This window comes from Rhinopithecus roxellana, chromosome 3 (assembly GCF_007565055.1).
Source record: "Rhinopithecus roxellana isolate Shanxi Qingling chromosome 3, ASM756505v1, whole genome shotgun sequence".
NCBI classification, from domain to species: Eukaryota; Metazoa; Chordata; class Mammalia; order Primates; family Cercopithecidae; genus Rhinopithecus; species Rhinopithecus roxellana.
Window position 1 is genome coordinate 25,591,503 of NC_044551.1, and position 17,414 is coordinate 25,608,916.

The following is a 17,414-nucleotide window of genomic DNA, read 5'->3' on the forward strand; positions in this document are numbered from 1 at the left end:
AAACCCGAATAAAAACAAATCTGCCAGTAGGATTCATCAAGAATAAAACCATAAATGAATGCCATTACCATTTATATCAAGTATGTCAATCCTGAATCCCCTTAACTTCAAAATCAGAATATTCTTTACAGATGACAGCTAATGATCTAGTAACATACCTTTGTAAGTAAACATACACAGACCACAAAGTTTATCAGTGTGTTTCAAATAGTTAATAAAGTATAAGTAGGAAAGAAAATTTCACACTGGCCTATAGAATAGTTTTAAATAAAATGTCATTGATTAAAACTAAACCAAAATTCCAACTATACTGCAATCCTCAAGCTGTAAACAGAAACAGTTTCCACCAGAAACCTGTAGCAAGACAACTCTTCTGGAAGTTAAATGGAAATTACAACAAGAACATTTCCAAATGCAGGTCATTTCTTAATGCAGTAACCTCTTTCCATTTCATAGCTGTTGTAATTGTTTTCCTATAATGAAACACTGCTCTGCTCTTCTCATATCAAAACAATAAAACAAAGCCAAAGAAAGAATGTGTGTCCTTCAAAAGTTAAAAACACTATTTTGGGAAGAGACAATTGGAAATATTTTCAAGTGTGTACTGAGTTCCAGTGATCTCCAGACAGTGAACAGGATAAAATTTGTAAATTCATATAAAACTTAAAGCAGGTTTAAAATTTTTGCTTGGATTTGTTGGACACAGGCTTTGTAATTCATATACATGCACTTATTTTTGTTATGTTTTGGCATATCAAAAATGGGACTTAGAACCTTTGCTCATTACCTGAAAAACTAAAGGGAACTTTCAATCATGTGTTACATTATTTTAGTTCATTTTTGAAATACCTCATTAGAAATTTTTTCGGTGAGGAAAAAACTTTTCACTGTAGTAAATCCTATATTTTTTTCTGTCATATTTCTTAGGAACAAAAACACATAATCTATGTCTTAACTTTACATCAAGTAAAATTATATTGCAACTACTACTATTTCCAAAGAAAGAGCTGCATAGGCTGGCATATAGGAACAGGGTTCTACAGCACAATTTACTATTATAAAAAAATTCAACATAAAGAATAATTTATTTTCTCAATACAATACTATGAATTGGTGAGGTACTAAAACGAAAAAAAAATTTTATCCAAAAGAGCATTTAATGAGTCTGAAGAGGAACAAAGGACCACTAGTTGGGAGATATCATAAAATTCATCTAGCACTAATGATTAACAAAGGAAATAAGAAAGCAAATAGTTTAGAAGAATTCAATGAAAGTGATTAAAGAAAAATATTATATCGTTGCTATATTATGGCTAGTAAGGAAAAGTCATAACAAACATTTTTAAATGTCAGAAAAGTATTTATGAGAATAAAGACAAAAAGAAGATATTCTATGCCAAGGATGACAAATTTGGGTGTGTGTGTTAATACTAGTGAGTACCCTGGTAGATGCGACTAATTGATCACTGGACTCTTTACGGCTGTTCCTAGAATTCTTCTCAACGTATACAGGGAGAGCCCCTACCATTCACTAAAAGTTGGCGCTAGTGCTGAAACCTATTTGTCCAACCCGCTCTCACTGACATTGTTCAAGATGTTCAACTGGGAAACCTTCCCAGTAGGCAAATGGCATAGGTCTATGCACAACCTGCTAGGATATGTGGTCAAGAAAGGGTTGACTTTCAAAAATTTGTGAAGACATGAAAATTCTTAAAAAGCAAAGTGGGGGAAAATAACATTACAGCAGATAATATTATGATTTAGAGAGGGAAATGAATTCAAAAAAGCTAACTGCCATCTACAATGTAGAATAGTTTCAATTCTCATGACATAGACATTTACACAGTGATTCATTTTTGAAGAAAATAACCACTATAAAAAGTAGCAAGAGATTGAAACAACGGTCCTCTCAAATGCAATGTCCCAGAAATTAAAGAATAGTTGTGGTTATTAAAAAAAGTTGAACAAATTAAAAAATTTAACAAATTAAAAAAAGTTTAACAAATTAAAAAAAGTTTCAGGCCAGGCACGGTGGCTCATGCCTGTAATCCCAGCACTTTGGGAGGCTGAGGTGGGTGGATCACGAGGTCAGGAGATCGAGACCACCCTGGCTAACACGGTGAAACCCCATCTCTACTAAAAATACAAAAAATTAGCCAGGCGTGGTGGCGGGCGCCTGTTGTCCCAGCTACTCGGGAGGCTGAAGCAGGAGAATGGCGTGAACCCGGGAGGCGGAGGTTGCAGTGAGCCAAGATTGCGCCACTGCACTCCAGCCTGGGCAACAGAGTGAGACTCCGCCTCAAAAAAACAAAGTTTCAATAATGTGCATTTATTACAGTTTAAAGCCACAGGCAGTCCAATAGTACGAAATAAATCAGAGACAAAAGGAGTAATTACCAAAGAGAATTTGAAACACCTCAATACCTCAGCAATAAAAATTACACATTTTCTCCAAATGAAGAGCAAAACCTTTATGGTTACTTTTAACACAGTGTTGATCACTAGTGAAATTAAGGATAGGACAATTTTTATCCAGAATCAAATGCTTTTTAAGTCAATTCTTATCACGTGATTCAATCTATAGTCATAGAAATTAAAACAGAAATACAATGATAATGTCTTATTTTTAGTTAATTTCCCAAAAAATACATCTCCATAGAAATGAATTTTAAAATATATGCAATTGTTGAACCATATTTAAAATACAGGTCGTAATTATAGTTTCAGAATAAAGCTGAACACTAAGTAAAATTTGGGGTGGGGGTGGGGAAATTTAAGTCAAAAATATCGATTAAGATCACATAAATGTATAGTTGAGATGATGGTAACTTTGCTTTCCTTTAATTATACATTATACAACCTCACTAGAGTGTTAAAGTAAAGCCTAGACAATGATATCCCTCAGAGAAAAGCATACTTCAGCAACAAAACCAGTTACATAAAGTGTATAACAGCTCAATCTAGCAATGAACCCTGCTCCACATTAAACAGTATTATGCACAGTTTCTGGTGCATAAAAACTGCATCAGTTCTCCACTTCATTGTGCTTATTTATACTTAGCCATATTTAGGATCTGACATGAATTCTGCAGCAGTTCGTAAGTTGTACTGACATTTAGCACTAAAAAACACTTCCTGCTACAAGCAACTAAAACCACAGTGTATAAAGCATTAAGACCAGGTCACTACATATAATCAGAACAAGTTACATAAAATCTCCTTTGAAATAACTAGTAGTTATTTTCTCAATACAATGCCATGAATTAGTAGGTACTAAAATGAAAAAAAAAAATTAATTCGTCCAAAAGAGCATTAAATGAGTCTGAAAATCTTTTACTCTTGACCAAATTCACTGTCATGTATTGCTGCTTTACTATTATGCTTTACCATGACTTCATATGTAATTTCTTTGGAAAATGAGAATAGACAACACATGAAACAGTCTTATCTGATTATAAGGCTGTAGTTTCTTACATTACTAAGTTGTAGTACATTCCATGTGACTGTTGTTCATGATTATAATAAAACAAATTCCAACTAGAAGGCAAATTACTGTCTACTTAGGTACTCACTTCAAGTAAGAGGAAAAATGAGTGTTTGTATAAACTATATAAACAACAAGCAGAGGATACGTTCACACAAAATACAGAAAACAACAAGAAAAGCTGTAAGTTTCATGAAAGAAAATGACTTCTGTATTGTAGCAAATACATCAGCTTTCCAGCATTCTATTAATAAAACCAAAAATTGCTTTAAAAATGTTCTCCTTACCTGTGTATACAGTTTTTACTCTCGAGATACAACATACCAGCAGCAGCGTCTAATGAAAATTTCACTAACTGTTTGAGTTTTAGTTCATCCTTCTTCCTTCTCAGAAAGGTGAGGAAATCACCTCCTAGAGGAATTGACAGATGAACAATGAGACAAAGTTACGATGAAAGTAACATTTATCATCTATTTGGATCTATTAGGAATATTTGACAGAGCAAAATGCATTACACATTTGGTCATGCTTTTTGTCCAATTTGTTTGAGGATAACAGAAAACATGAAAAGAACACATCATATTAGAAAACAGACACCATAATCTCTTCTAGATACAGTTTAAGTACTTTAAGTGTTTCATACTGTACATTATCCAGGTCATAATAACACTCAAAAATCATACTTTTTCCTTTATCACTATTTTTACCAATTTGCTTCATTAATATCTATGGAATTTGATTTTCTCTAATACCACATGAAAACTATATTATTATGAGTCAAATATGAGTATGTAAAAAGTAAATTATACTGGATTAGCTATTAGATTCAGCAATTGCTTAAAAAATTAGACTATTAACACCAACATAACTGAAAGCAATGTCCAGAGAGAAAAAGAAAAATGCTATGATTTTGGCCTGATTTCCTCACTGACCCAGATTGCATTTTTATGCATCAAATAAATTCTAGTGAAGTCTTAGAAAAACTTCTGAAACCTTTATGGTCCAAGACACACATAACATGAGCCAAGTAGTAATCTGAAGTTTACTAGTAGCTACATTTTTTTAAAGTTTTTTTTTTTAAATGTGCAAATTATTTTAATAATATAGTTTTCTTGAATCTAACATATCCAAAACATATATGAAAATTATAGTTGAGATATTTTACATTTTAAAATCACAATCTTTGAAATATGATATTTACATTTATGGTAGATCTCAATTTAGATGTAAATTTCATCTGAAATAATTTGATCTATATTTAGATTTCATTACATTTACAGCTGAAAAGTAGATTCACATACCCAAGATGTTCCAAACATGCTTAAAATTTTCCAATAACTGAATCAATATCAGTATTTTAACTTAAATCAATTAAAATGAAATGAAATTTAAAATTCAGTTTTTTAGAAGCACTAGCCACATTTTAAGCACTCAAGAGCCTCATATGGTCAGTGACTACCATACTGAATAATGCAACCATAAAACTTTGCATTCATTCTTAATATAACATTAAAAGCTTAGGCTTATTTTTCTTTTTAGTTACTTTATAGTTTGTTGCACTACTAAAAAAGAGTTAAAGTATATTAAAATACATGTTCTCCAAAAACAATCTTTCCCACTTTCTCTATTAGGCCCCCAGATATTAAGCCAGAATTTTAAAAGAGGGATTAGCATTTTATTTGACATTTCTAGACTATTTTGTTCTTTTACTTTCTTCATCAGGGATCTATGCTTTCTTAACTAGAAAAGCTATAGAGGTGAAGACTTAATGGCTTTTTCCTTAATGAGAATACCTAGAAAATAAACATCTGCCTAACTGTCCTTTAAATATTCTCTTCTCTTCTAACCTTTTCTCTTATTCACAGTTTAAGTATTATACAAATTTAGGTGAGCCATTAACAAAATCAAATAAGCTATATGCTTTAAACATAAACTTAATGGTGTCAGACAATTTCTGTTATTTTTAAGTGAATACCAAATATATTAAATTACCAGGATGATGATTGAAATAGTTTCTATCAAGCTTTACTTAAAAATCAGAACGAAACCTGATTTCAATAGTGAAAAGTAAAATTCCACTAATTTATCAACTTTAATAGATACTAAAATGCTTATTAAAATAGACCTGAAATTAATATTTAGTTCAAGCTATTACTTGAACCAATATTCACATATTAATTATTTTGTTAGATATATGCACCTGTTTTAGAAAACGTGTACCCTTCTGGTTTTGAAACCACATAGTATTCTGTCTGAGCTATAGAATAACTTTTAAATGAAATAATCTTTTCTGCAATTTAATTTAAAAGCAGCATATGACATACATAACTGCAGTGCTGTTCTGTAGAATCCTGATACTTTTTTTCCAGTTAGCACTTTATCATCTGCCTCTTAAAAATGTACTTCTTTGTACTCCCAACCCACATTGATTATTCCACAAATTATTTAACAAACTATTATTCAACAAATTACCAAACATTGTTTAATGCATACTATATTAATAAACAAAGAAAAACACTACACTTAAATAGCATTAAATAATGAATGAAAAGTGATGTCCAGCAAATAAAGTACTATGAAGGCAGAGCTATATACAACTCTTTCCAAATACTGTAACACAGTCAAAAATACAGAAGGGGTTTCTGATTGTTCTGTAGGTAATCCAACAATATTTCTGCCTTAGAACAATTTCTTGCTTAAAGTCATTAAATCTAGGAAAGGAAATTTTCAATTTATTTCCAATTTATAGTTATTTAAGCCACAGGCATAGTAATACATAGTAATATTTAAGCCACAGGTATAGTAATACAGTTTCACCATTCCACAAGCCTAGTCAGCTTCTTGCAGAAAACTAGAGGGAAGCAAGGACCTCAATAAAAATTAAATAATTATGAATCATTATTGAAAGCCCAAGCCTTCTGCATGTGCAAGTATTAAGATCCCTGAAGCAAGAAATAAACTCCCCAGGAGGCAGAATATGGGACTAAAGTTAGGATACCCAGAAAATAACTCAGATGGGGCCAGAGATATTCCCTTAACCACAATACTCGATTATTACCATTAAGTGATAAACTGAAGGCTGATAACAGATGACATAGTCTTTAGTGTTCACTGTGAAGTTATTTTAGAGGGCAGAGCCTGTCCCTTTCAACTTGTTCTTTTGTCATTTTCATTAAGTGCCAATATAAAAACCTCTCTTAGAATCTGTGATATATGCAACATTTATACATGCAGCACACAGGTATATATGCATATGGATACATATAGCATACAGTATCCTACCTGACCACTGCAATAAGGATCTTGGTTCTCAAAGTGGGCAAAAAAAGATAACTCACATCCCTTTTGTAATTCTGCTTATCAAGACTTTAATGTGGGTGTGCTGCACATTAAACCAAAATGGGATACATTATTTCCTAGAATTCTATAATAATGATAAATTTCTAAGACAATACTTACAATGTTTTTAATAGTCAGCTTATGGTTTACTGGGGAGATAGCATGACTTGCTGAAAAGACATGGACACTTAAGTCAGACTGACCTCGGTCTGATTAACCATGTGGCCTTGGATTAATTGTTTAATCTTTCTAAACTTCCAGAAAACAGATTTAATACCATTTATTTCTCAAGACAACTTTGAAGACTAAAATGTATTTAAAGTATCAAACATGTGCCTAGCACATAGTACACACAATAAACACTATTACTACTTATTATACTATTATACTTTATATATTAATTATATATTTATATTTATATATTACATATTTATATACTGTTATAAATACTATTTACTATTTATACTATTACTATTATTGTTGCTGTTATTTTGTAAAAAACAAATGAGAAAGGGTTGTAGTAGGGACTCGGTGTTTGCCGTATAACATCTCTTTTCCCTGATTCATCCCAATTTCCCTCATGGGACTGCCCCTCTACCATTTTGGAGGGCATTAACCTGACCCTCAAAAATAAGGGTGGTCCTAGACTGGCCTAGCCCAATCGATGAAATCTCTTCCCCCACTCAAGTGATTGGTTCAGGAATAGGCACAAATGTTAAGAAGATTAAATAACACTGAGAGGCAAAGATGCTTGAAGAGTGAAAGAAAATTTTTTGAGAGAAGCACCAAGAAAGAAGTACAACTAGACACAAACATGACATCACATAATATCGTGAAGACTGGCAGCCTTAGGATGAAAGCATCCTAAGATGCATTCACAGAAAGCAGAAGAGTGAAGAAAAGATACTAGCCATTGGTGACATGCCTGAGCCACTGAATCACATACTGCCTGTAGTGTGACTTCCCTCTAAATTTGTCAATTAACTGAATAAAGTCTATAGAGTTTTTTAATACATCTTCTGTACTAGCAATTTGAAGATATCTAATGGATAAGATGACATCTGTATCAGAAGGTCACTTTGAGGATTAAAAAGATAATATATATTAAATGTCTGAAACAAGTAGGGAAAACAATACACAGAAGTGTTTATTATTGTTTGCAGCCAACCTTTAATGAGAGAATAGCTGGCTATTATTTTCAACAGCTGTTTCTCAAAGATTTCTGTTACTCTGTGCTATGAAAATTTGATCTTACCTGTTCTTTCAGTATTTATGGGGCTCAGAGGAACTGATCACACTAAACATAAACTCAGTGAGATTATTATGCAACAAGAATATTAATTTATAATTTGTAATTGGAGAAAAGGGATCATCAGGGCAATGCCACTAATGACTTTTTGTCATTGAATCACAGGATCTTACTTTATCCTCAACGAACTTCAGAGTTTATTCAATTAAGATGTATCAGTTCCCCAGTGATATATAAAATGTATAATTAATTACCCTTGCTTTTAGGAAACCAATTTGTTTTCTGAGAAGTTTGTTTGGTTTAGCTACTTTAAATTATTCGTTAAAAAAATAGGCTAGTAACAAGGCAAATACTAAATCATAGAGAACTATTTTTGGAGCTCCATTTATGTCATTATTCAGAATTCTTATTTTTAAAATGTTTTGCTTTTTAACCAAAAATGATGAGAATTATGGCTGTTAGCCAGCCCATCAGAAATGAGGAGGGAAAATTGGTATGTCAAATATAAACAATGAATGCTGATGTAAACTGCACCCCATGAAACACAGAATAGATTTCATACACTAGGATATAAACCCAACTAAGTTCCTGAAAAGAAGAGGACCAATGCAAACACTAAAGCAGAGGATACTGGCTGCTACATATAGGGTATATTTATGAGAGATGGGCTGCACAGAAAGGAAGATTAGCTGGGAGAGGGCTCTAGTTGCTGAGTGGGGTGATGAGGGCTTGTACCAAGAACAAACCATAGAAACAAACTAAAACATTAGGTCTGAAAAGACTCAGTAATAAGCTAGAATTAGGTCAGTTTGTGGGGAAAGATGAGGAAGATTAAATACTAAAAAACAGAAAATGACTCCAAAAACATACTGGCTTTCCTGATTCCTTTTCCTTCTTAAAAAAGTACTTCCTGAACAGCTTGCTACCCGAGTAACAGAATTCAGCTAGACCAAATGCAGAGCTGAATGTGTGGGTTTCCTAATTTGGTCTAATAAATAGCATCAGTCTTTTCAGATGAGGTTCCTCAATGGTCATGTTCTGCTAACACTAGAATAGCACAAACCTTTTGCATTTTTCCTTGGCAGGTGATTTTTGAGAATATAACCCAATAGCAGTTATGGTAACAGTTCTGTAAAATAAAAGAGTACATTTCACTGTATTTTTAATTTGCCTGTTCAAGAAGCAACAGCTATACTCTTGCCAGACATGATGTAAACTGCCAGGAGAGATGCCATAGTCAACTTTGGCAAACACTCAGAATGGCTGCATTAGAAGGGACTTTGGAGATAATCTAATCCAGCCTCTGCATATTATAGATGAGGGAACTGAATTTATTTGACTTATATTTTTAAGGCGGTGATTTTAGCGATATTACTGAAATTCTAAGGCAGATGTCTGCAAACTATGGTCTTGAGCCAAATCCAGCCTATTGCCTGATTCTGTGAATAAAGTTTTATTGGAAAACAACCACACTAACTCCTTTACATATTGTCTATTGCTGCTTTCATGCTATAATGGCAGAGTTGTGATGGCCTGGAGCTGTGGGCCTGCCTGTATGGCCCACAAAACCTAAATATTTTACTATTTGGCCCTTTATCAAAAAAGTTTGTCAACCACTGTTCTAAGGTACAGATAGAGTAGTAACTCTTATATGAAATGACTTGGACCAGAAGTTTTTCAGATTTTGGAATATTTGCATTACAGTGATTGGTCGAGCATTCCAAATGTGAAAATCTGAAATGCTCCAGTGAGCATTTCCTTTGAGAATCATGTTGGCTCTCAAAAAGATTTAGATTTTGAGGAGCATTTTGAATTTCAGATTTGGGATGCTAAACCTGTATTACTCCAGTATTCCATATAGCTAGCTGTAGTTTCTTTCACTGAAATGATGCTTATGATTGTTTCGTCTATTTTCAACCAATATTTTACTTTTCACTGTTTTTGTAGCACCAGAGTTCAATAGTACTGTTATTTCTTAATTCTCAAAAAAAAGGAAAAAAAAGCTGGAAAGGTGGATTTATCAATTAATTTTTTATGTCTGGAGGCTGATACACAAATTTACACACAAATACACATGCACATTGAGACCATAAGTCCTCTGCCACCCTCCCCATCCACAACCCACTGTTTGTCCCCAAGGCAAAGAAGTTCGACTGTCTCTCTCCCTACTTTGATGCTAAATTACTCACTTTTGTATTTTTGGCTTCTTATCCCTCTCAAAGTTGACTTTGTTATACAGTGTAAAAGCAAGAATGAACAAAAAAGGAAAGTCAGATGTGTAAGATGTTGGCCCTAAACCCTCCAGGATACCCTTCAAACACTTACAATGGTATTTTTTTTAAACAAAAAGAAAAATCAATGGAATACTCATTTTGATACCTATCTGCTACAGGAAAACCTGCAGAGAAAAAAAGAAGACATCAATTCAAGGTTCCTTACATTTTTAAAAGAGATGTGAGACAAAATGACATCCACAAAGACATTCACATTTAATAAGGGTAAAATATTTACACATGTCAACAATATTTTCTGAAACTGAATGTATCATAACCTAGATATTTTAGGGATATTAAGGCCCCCAAAACAATGATATCAGTGGATGTCATACAGTCTTATTATTTAAATAATTAAAAACAGAAAATGTCATACAATCTTACTATTTAAAAAATAATTAAAATTTCATATTTATGAGAATTTGTTGGTCATAGTCAGAATTTACATGACGTAAAGGCTTTGATCAGAAATACATTCACCAATTATAAAACTGCTTCTATCAGATTACAAAAATATTACATTAAAATGATACTTGTAAAGAACGCATTGCAGCAAGAGTTGGGAATGTCTGTATTTTTAAAAAGGCTGAAAAAACAAGAGTCTTCTTTCTCACTTTTTTTTTTTGGAGATGGAGTCTCGCCACTACCCAGGGGGGAGTGCAGTGGCGCAATCTCGGCTCACTGCAAGCTCCGCCTCCTGGGTTCACGCCATTCTCCAGCCTCAGCCTCCCCAGTAACTGGGACTACAGGTCCCACCACGCCCGGCTAATTTTTTGTATTTTTAGTAGAGATGGGGTTTCACCGTGTTAGCCAGGACGCAGGATGGTCTCGATCTCCAGACCTCGTGATCCACCCTCCTCGACCTCCCAAAGTGCTGGGATTACAGGCGTGAGCCACCGCGCCTAGCTTCTTTCTCATTTTTTTATTGTGGTAAAAACCACATACATTTACAACATAAGTTTACTGTATTAACAATTTTTAAATGTACAGTACAATCTTGTTAACATATTGCATATTGTTATACAACACACCTCTAGAACTTTTGGTTTTACTTGACTGAAACTCTATACTCATTGAACAACAACTGTTTTCCCTTCCTTGCAACCCCCGGTAACTATCAAACTATCATTCTACTTTGTTTCTGTAAGTTTGACTACTTCACTACTTCAGATATCCCACATAAGTGGAATTATGCAGTATTTGTCTTTCTGTGGCTGTTTTATTTCACTTAGCACAGTGTTTTCAAGGTTTATCTATGTTGTAGCATTTGGCACAATTTTCTTCTTTAGGGCTGAATAATATTCCATTTTATGTATATACTCCATTTTCTTTATCCATTCATCTGTCCCTGTCTATTACACTGCCTTCACTTCTTGGCTGTTGTGAATCACGCTGAAATGAACAGAAGTGTAAAAGTATCTTTTCAAAATCTTGTTTTCAATTCTTTTGAATATATATCCAGAAATGGGATGGCTGGATTATATGGTAGTTCCAGTTTTAATTTTTTGAGGAAGCTCCATACTGTTTGCCATCACAGTTGTACATTTTTACAATCACAACAATACACAGGATTCTGTTTTCTCCATATCCTCTCCAAAACTTTTTATCTTCTACTTTTTTTCTAGTGGTCATCCTAACAGAGGTAAAGTAATACCTTACTGTGGTTTTGATTGCATTGTCCTGATACTTAGTTATACAGAAAATATTTCAATTTGCTTATCTCTGTGTTTATCTTCCTTGGAGAAAATGTCAATATAAGTCCTTTGCTCATTTTTTAATTGGGTTGTTTACTTTTTGTTGTTGAGCTGTTTTTCTTTTTACTCCTCGGATTTGGTAATTTCAAATGACATATCTTCGAGTTTCCCGATTCTTTCCTATATTTAGTCAAGCCTGTTGTTGAATTCCACTACTAAATCTTTCTATTCAGTTATGGTATTCTTTCACTCCAGAACTTCTGCTTAATTCTTTTTTATAGTTTCCCTCTTTGTATTCTCATTTTGTTCATTAATTGCTTTCCTGACTTTTTTATTTTTCTGTGTTCCCATACAAAGCACTGAACTTCATATTGAATTGTCACGTAATTAATAAATCCCTGTTTCTTTGGGGGTTGGCCTGCAAATTTTGCTCCTTTGATTCGGCCATGTTTCGCTGTTTCTTCATCTGTCTAGTGATTTTTTGCTAAGTTTATGAATTTACAAAAACAGCCACCACTACAAATCTTTATGGATTGGCTTCATACAGAGGAATACATATACCATTTAGTCCAGCTAGATATTTGGGGAATCTTGAACTCTTTGGGGGGATGTGACTTGAGATTGTACACCTAGAGAAGTTTGCAGTCTTTTTTAAGAGCTTGTAATCTCTCACTCCATTTGCTGTCTGCTGTACTACCGCAGGTTCTGTGGCATTGCCACAGCAAGTCACTCTGCTCTTCTTGGTTCTCAGTGCCCCCAATGATCCAAACAATGTTGGCTCCTCATTAGTGGAGAGTAGGCAACACAGATACCAGTCCTTCAGACAGACCTCCAAAAGCCAGAATACTGGATGCACACTCCACTCATCTTCTTCCCTCCTGAAGAAGAAACCACACGTTGGATGTTTCCTCCCAAAGGCACCAAGCCAAGCCAGACTTTCTCTGCAGCACAGTAGGTCCTTTGGTACCACAGGAAGCCACTTCTACTCTTCCTTGTTTTCAGTGGACTCAGGCATCTAATCTATGCTTGTTTCATCAGTGTTTGGGTTCAGATGAGACAGAAACCAGTTCTCTGGGGAGATCTCTGAAAAGCTGCAATATTGGCTAAACATTTCATTCTCTTCCTCAAACCCAGGAGAAACTGCAAGCTGAGAAATATGCTCCTGGCACTACGCTATGTCGGCTTGGTAAAGTCAAACTGCTTTTTAAACTCATTTCAAGACGGCTATTCCTGGCTTTGTACTTGCCTGGTGTACTGCAACTTCTTATTTGGCTTCTGGAGTTCTCAGAAAGTATTTTAATCCATACATTGCTATTAAGTCAGTGTCTCAGTAGAGGATCAAGGACTAAGACTTTCTACTCTGCCATCTTGCTGATTTTATCTTCTCCTTTCTCACTTTTGACTTACAAAATGTTGGCCAGTATGCTACAAGGTACTAGCACTTCATCATTTTCACATTTCTCACTGAGATGCTGCCCTCCTGAAAGTCAATGGTTAAAAACTATTAGTCAGCCCTTTGTACTTCAGCATTTGTTTACAATGCTTCAAAAAATGCTAAAAGGGTAACAGTTACATTTTAGTGGTATTTCACTTTTCACTATGTGTTTTCTGTACCAGGGTTCAACAGTACTATTTTTAAAAAATTATCAGAGAGGAAGCTGGAAAGGTGGCTTCACCAATTTCTAAAAAATGTGATGAAGCTGATAAACACATTTATTAACAAATACATACATACAATGAGATCATAGCTCTGCCACCTACCCTATGCACAGCCCACTGTCTGCAACTAAGGCAACAAACTCTCACTGTCTCCCTATTTCCATGCCAAAAACAAACTGCCATTTTCACTCTTCAGGGATTATATTATACACATTTTAAAATCACTCCTCAGAAGTCTAGGGTAGCTTACTGTAGAATCTCTCTTAACTTTGTGAGTCACTCTCCTTAATATCTTTTTCTTTAGATGAACCACATGTCTCAATGCAGGTATCTTCATGTAATAGTTTTCTCTATAAGAGGCTGTTCTTTTTAAGGAGCTCTTGATAACTTCATCCACCTGGGGTTATATGAATTGTCTATAATTCCCCTTGAATGATACTGGCTGACTCAAGGGATAGGGTACTACCTAATAGGTAATCCAGAAATAAACCAATTAGCCCTTTATATAACTTACTCTTAATTTTATAAAAGGATTTATTTAGCTTAATGATTTATGCATATGGAAGAGCATTAATAAGCTCAGGGCAATACAACTTTGACTTCCTCAATTACTGGCTATGTAAGAAAAACAATACTTTTCATCTTTGTATCTTTGCAATTAGCAAATAATTCTCTTCCGTTTCTCACCTCAACCCCAATGCTCAACCACACCACATTTCTGGAATACTGTTCACCTAACAACTTTTTGATGCTACTTAGATGATTCTATTTGTACCTAAGAGGGAGGAAAATGCCTACTTAAATATTTCTCATTACTGATTATCAGAAATGACATTCCATCTTTAAAAAATGATTAAATAATTTAGTACCTTAAATACAAAGACAGAGAAAACTACTGTGGAACCAAAAAGCAAACAAGAAAATTAGATTAGCAACTTACTGCCTGGTGCAAATGATAAGCCTAGGAGATATAACTGTTAAGTTCAGCCTAGGTTTTAAAAACAAAAGAATAAACAATGCAAATGGGAACCTACCAATTCAGAATCAAATGCTTTCTCTCTAGATCTGTGGCCATGACCTGTAATCCATAATACTTTTAACTATGATCTCAAGTGCAAATATTCCTGTGTGTATAAAACTGAAGAAATAGTAATAAAGAAAGATTTACTATGGCCAATATATTCTTTTTTTTTTTTTTTTTTTTTTTTTTTTTGAGGCGGAGTCTCGCTCTGTCGCCTGGACTGGAGTGCAGTGGCCGGATCTCAGCTCACTGCAAGCTCCGCCTCCCGGGTTTGCGCCATTCTCCCGCCTCAGCCTCCCGAGTAGCTGGGACTACAGGCGCCCGCCACCTCGCCCGGCTAGTTTTTGTATTTTTAGTAGAGACGGGGTTTCACTGTGTTAGCCAGGATGGTCTCGATCTCCTGACCTCGTGATCCGCCCGTCTCGGCCTCCCAAAGTGCTGGGATTACAGGCTTGAGCCACCGCGCCCGGCCGGCCAATATATTCTTATGTCTCCTACTGTGTTTGATTTATAAATGCATATGAAAACCACTAAATTAATTCCATTACCTATTAATGGGTAATGAGCCAATTACTAAAAAACATTGCTATAATACTTTATAAAATTAGATTTTGAAATATTCAGGGATTGTCCCTGGGACAGAAATTCAGATAATAGTTACTATATTCTGTAAAATCATGAACACCCTTAAGAACGTGATAAAAAATTATAGATATTCTAATCAAATGCTTACACATACATACAACATGTTGCATGAAATTTTTGAGGTTGATTAATATTTAAAGTCCATATACTGAGGCAAAATAAACAAATAAATCCCCTCCCACTACCGAAACAAAAAACAAAAAAAAAAGTGAACCGAAGATTGGAAATCCTCTTTGGCCTTCAAGCCAGAATTTTACTTAGGGGTTCTGTCATCTACACTGATATGTGTTCTTTCTAAAACTAGAACAATATTAGTATGACTTCCAACTGTGCATATAGGGGAAGATATTTTATTAATGCTAGTAAAAAAATGAGGAAAAAGCTAAAATTATTATGTTTTACAATTCATTCACTCAGTAAATATGGTCTAATATTGCACCATACTTATGATGAAATAATAAATTCAGTCCACACTTCAGAGCACCAATCTGGAGTTACCAATGTCAAACAAGCCTTCAATTGCTTCCCAGTATCTCCCACTTTCCAACACAGAGGAAGGTGTTTTCCCCACCCCTCCCAATGAACATTGCCCCTTGTGAAAGTTTTCTCTCCACCTTTACGGACAGTTTCTTCTCTCTACCTTTCGCCCCAGGTGGAGCAGTGGTTAGGACATTTCCATAATCATAGCATCTTATAAAGTTGATTTTAACAGTATTTTTCTTTTCAACTAAGATAAAATAGGTCTGGTAAATATCTCTTTGTCTCAGTCTTGGAACATCACCACTAGAAAAAAATAAACAAGAAGAATTTACACAAATTCATCTTTAAATGTCTCCCATAATTCACTCAATCTGATATTCAACTATGTGGTATGGTTGTGGTAAGACTGAGGATCTCAAATATGGTCTGCAGATACACAAGAACAAATGAAAGTGAATGCAATGTCATATGTTCTCTTCTTTCCATCCAAGAGATCAGGTAAGAATTTTGGCAAAAGTATTTACCAGGTAGCTATATATTAAAACCCAATTACTAGTGATCTTCTCTCATGGACCTACTAAGTCATAAGGGGACCAACTCTGACAGTATTCAGAATATTAGAAAATAATGAAGACCTTCTATATAATCTGTTGGCAAATTTTTCAAGATACAAACTCACATAGGGTTTACAGTCCTTTATATTTCCAATGTGTGACTACACCCATCATTTGAGTAACTTGGTCAATATTTACTAAATGTGTAACTAGTTTTTACAACAGTTGTCTATTCTAAAGCAGTTTATCAACTTCTCATTGTGTGGATGACGTGAAAGAGGGAGAGTCAGTAAACAGACCCAATCAGAGGCATATTCCTCTTTCTTGAGGTAAACTCAAGAGAAAAAAGAACATGAGCACAGCTGGCTCAATTCTCCAGATCTATCCAGGTTGACTGAGAAAGAAAAAGAAACTGGAATGTCTCCTAATTTTAAGACAGATGTAGAGATATCACCCAGAGAGGCGGCAACCTAAATAATGCAATATTAAATTAGGCACGCAGATTTTAATCATCTCATCAGTGGAGAAAATATATTTCTGGCTAGTAATAAACTAAAAAACTACCTGATTCTCCACAGCATTATTTTAAGATTAACACTGCTGTGATAGTTTGTAGATTCCATGGACATATCCTTGAGCCTTTAACTGCTGTATATAGGGAGTACAGAGGGAATGTCACTAGTGGCATATGTGTCTTTCATTTTGCTCCTTTTGTATTCTTATACTGTAGGTGTTCTTCACACAGATGCTGCTGAACCATTTTGAAGCACTCCTGGATACTTCTTGGGCCCACCCTTGGACTTTTACAGTCCTTGAGGAACTGGTGATTGCTGACACTAGTACTACTTGATATTAGTTTATTTCAAAAACTTTTTTGATCTGCAAGTTTACAATAATCTTTTTGATCCATAATTTCCTCCTGTGTAAAGCGGAAATTATAATAATACTTAAGTACTATATAAGATGAAACAAATCAAATTATTTATGATTACAAAAAAACCTAATCAGATGGGTTT

General features: G+C 34.4%; 1 protein-coding gene across 4 annotated transcripts in view; it reads right to left on the bottom strand.

Moving 5' to 3' along the window:
- The window catches only part of FER (FER tyrosine kinase), a 452,583-nt gene that overhangs the window by 111,499 nt on the left and 323,670 nt on the right, over positions 1 to 17,414 (bottom strand). For all 4 annotated transcript variants that reach the window (XM_030927487.1, XM_030927488.1, XM_030927486.1 and 1 more), the window contains one exon: positions 3,772 to 3,895. In XM_030927487.1, the coding sequence (XP_030783347.1) occupies positions 3,772 to 3,895 (124 nt within the window). The remainder of the gene's footprint in view (positions 1 to 3,771; positions 3,896 to 17,414) is intronic.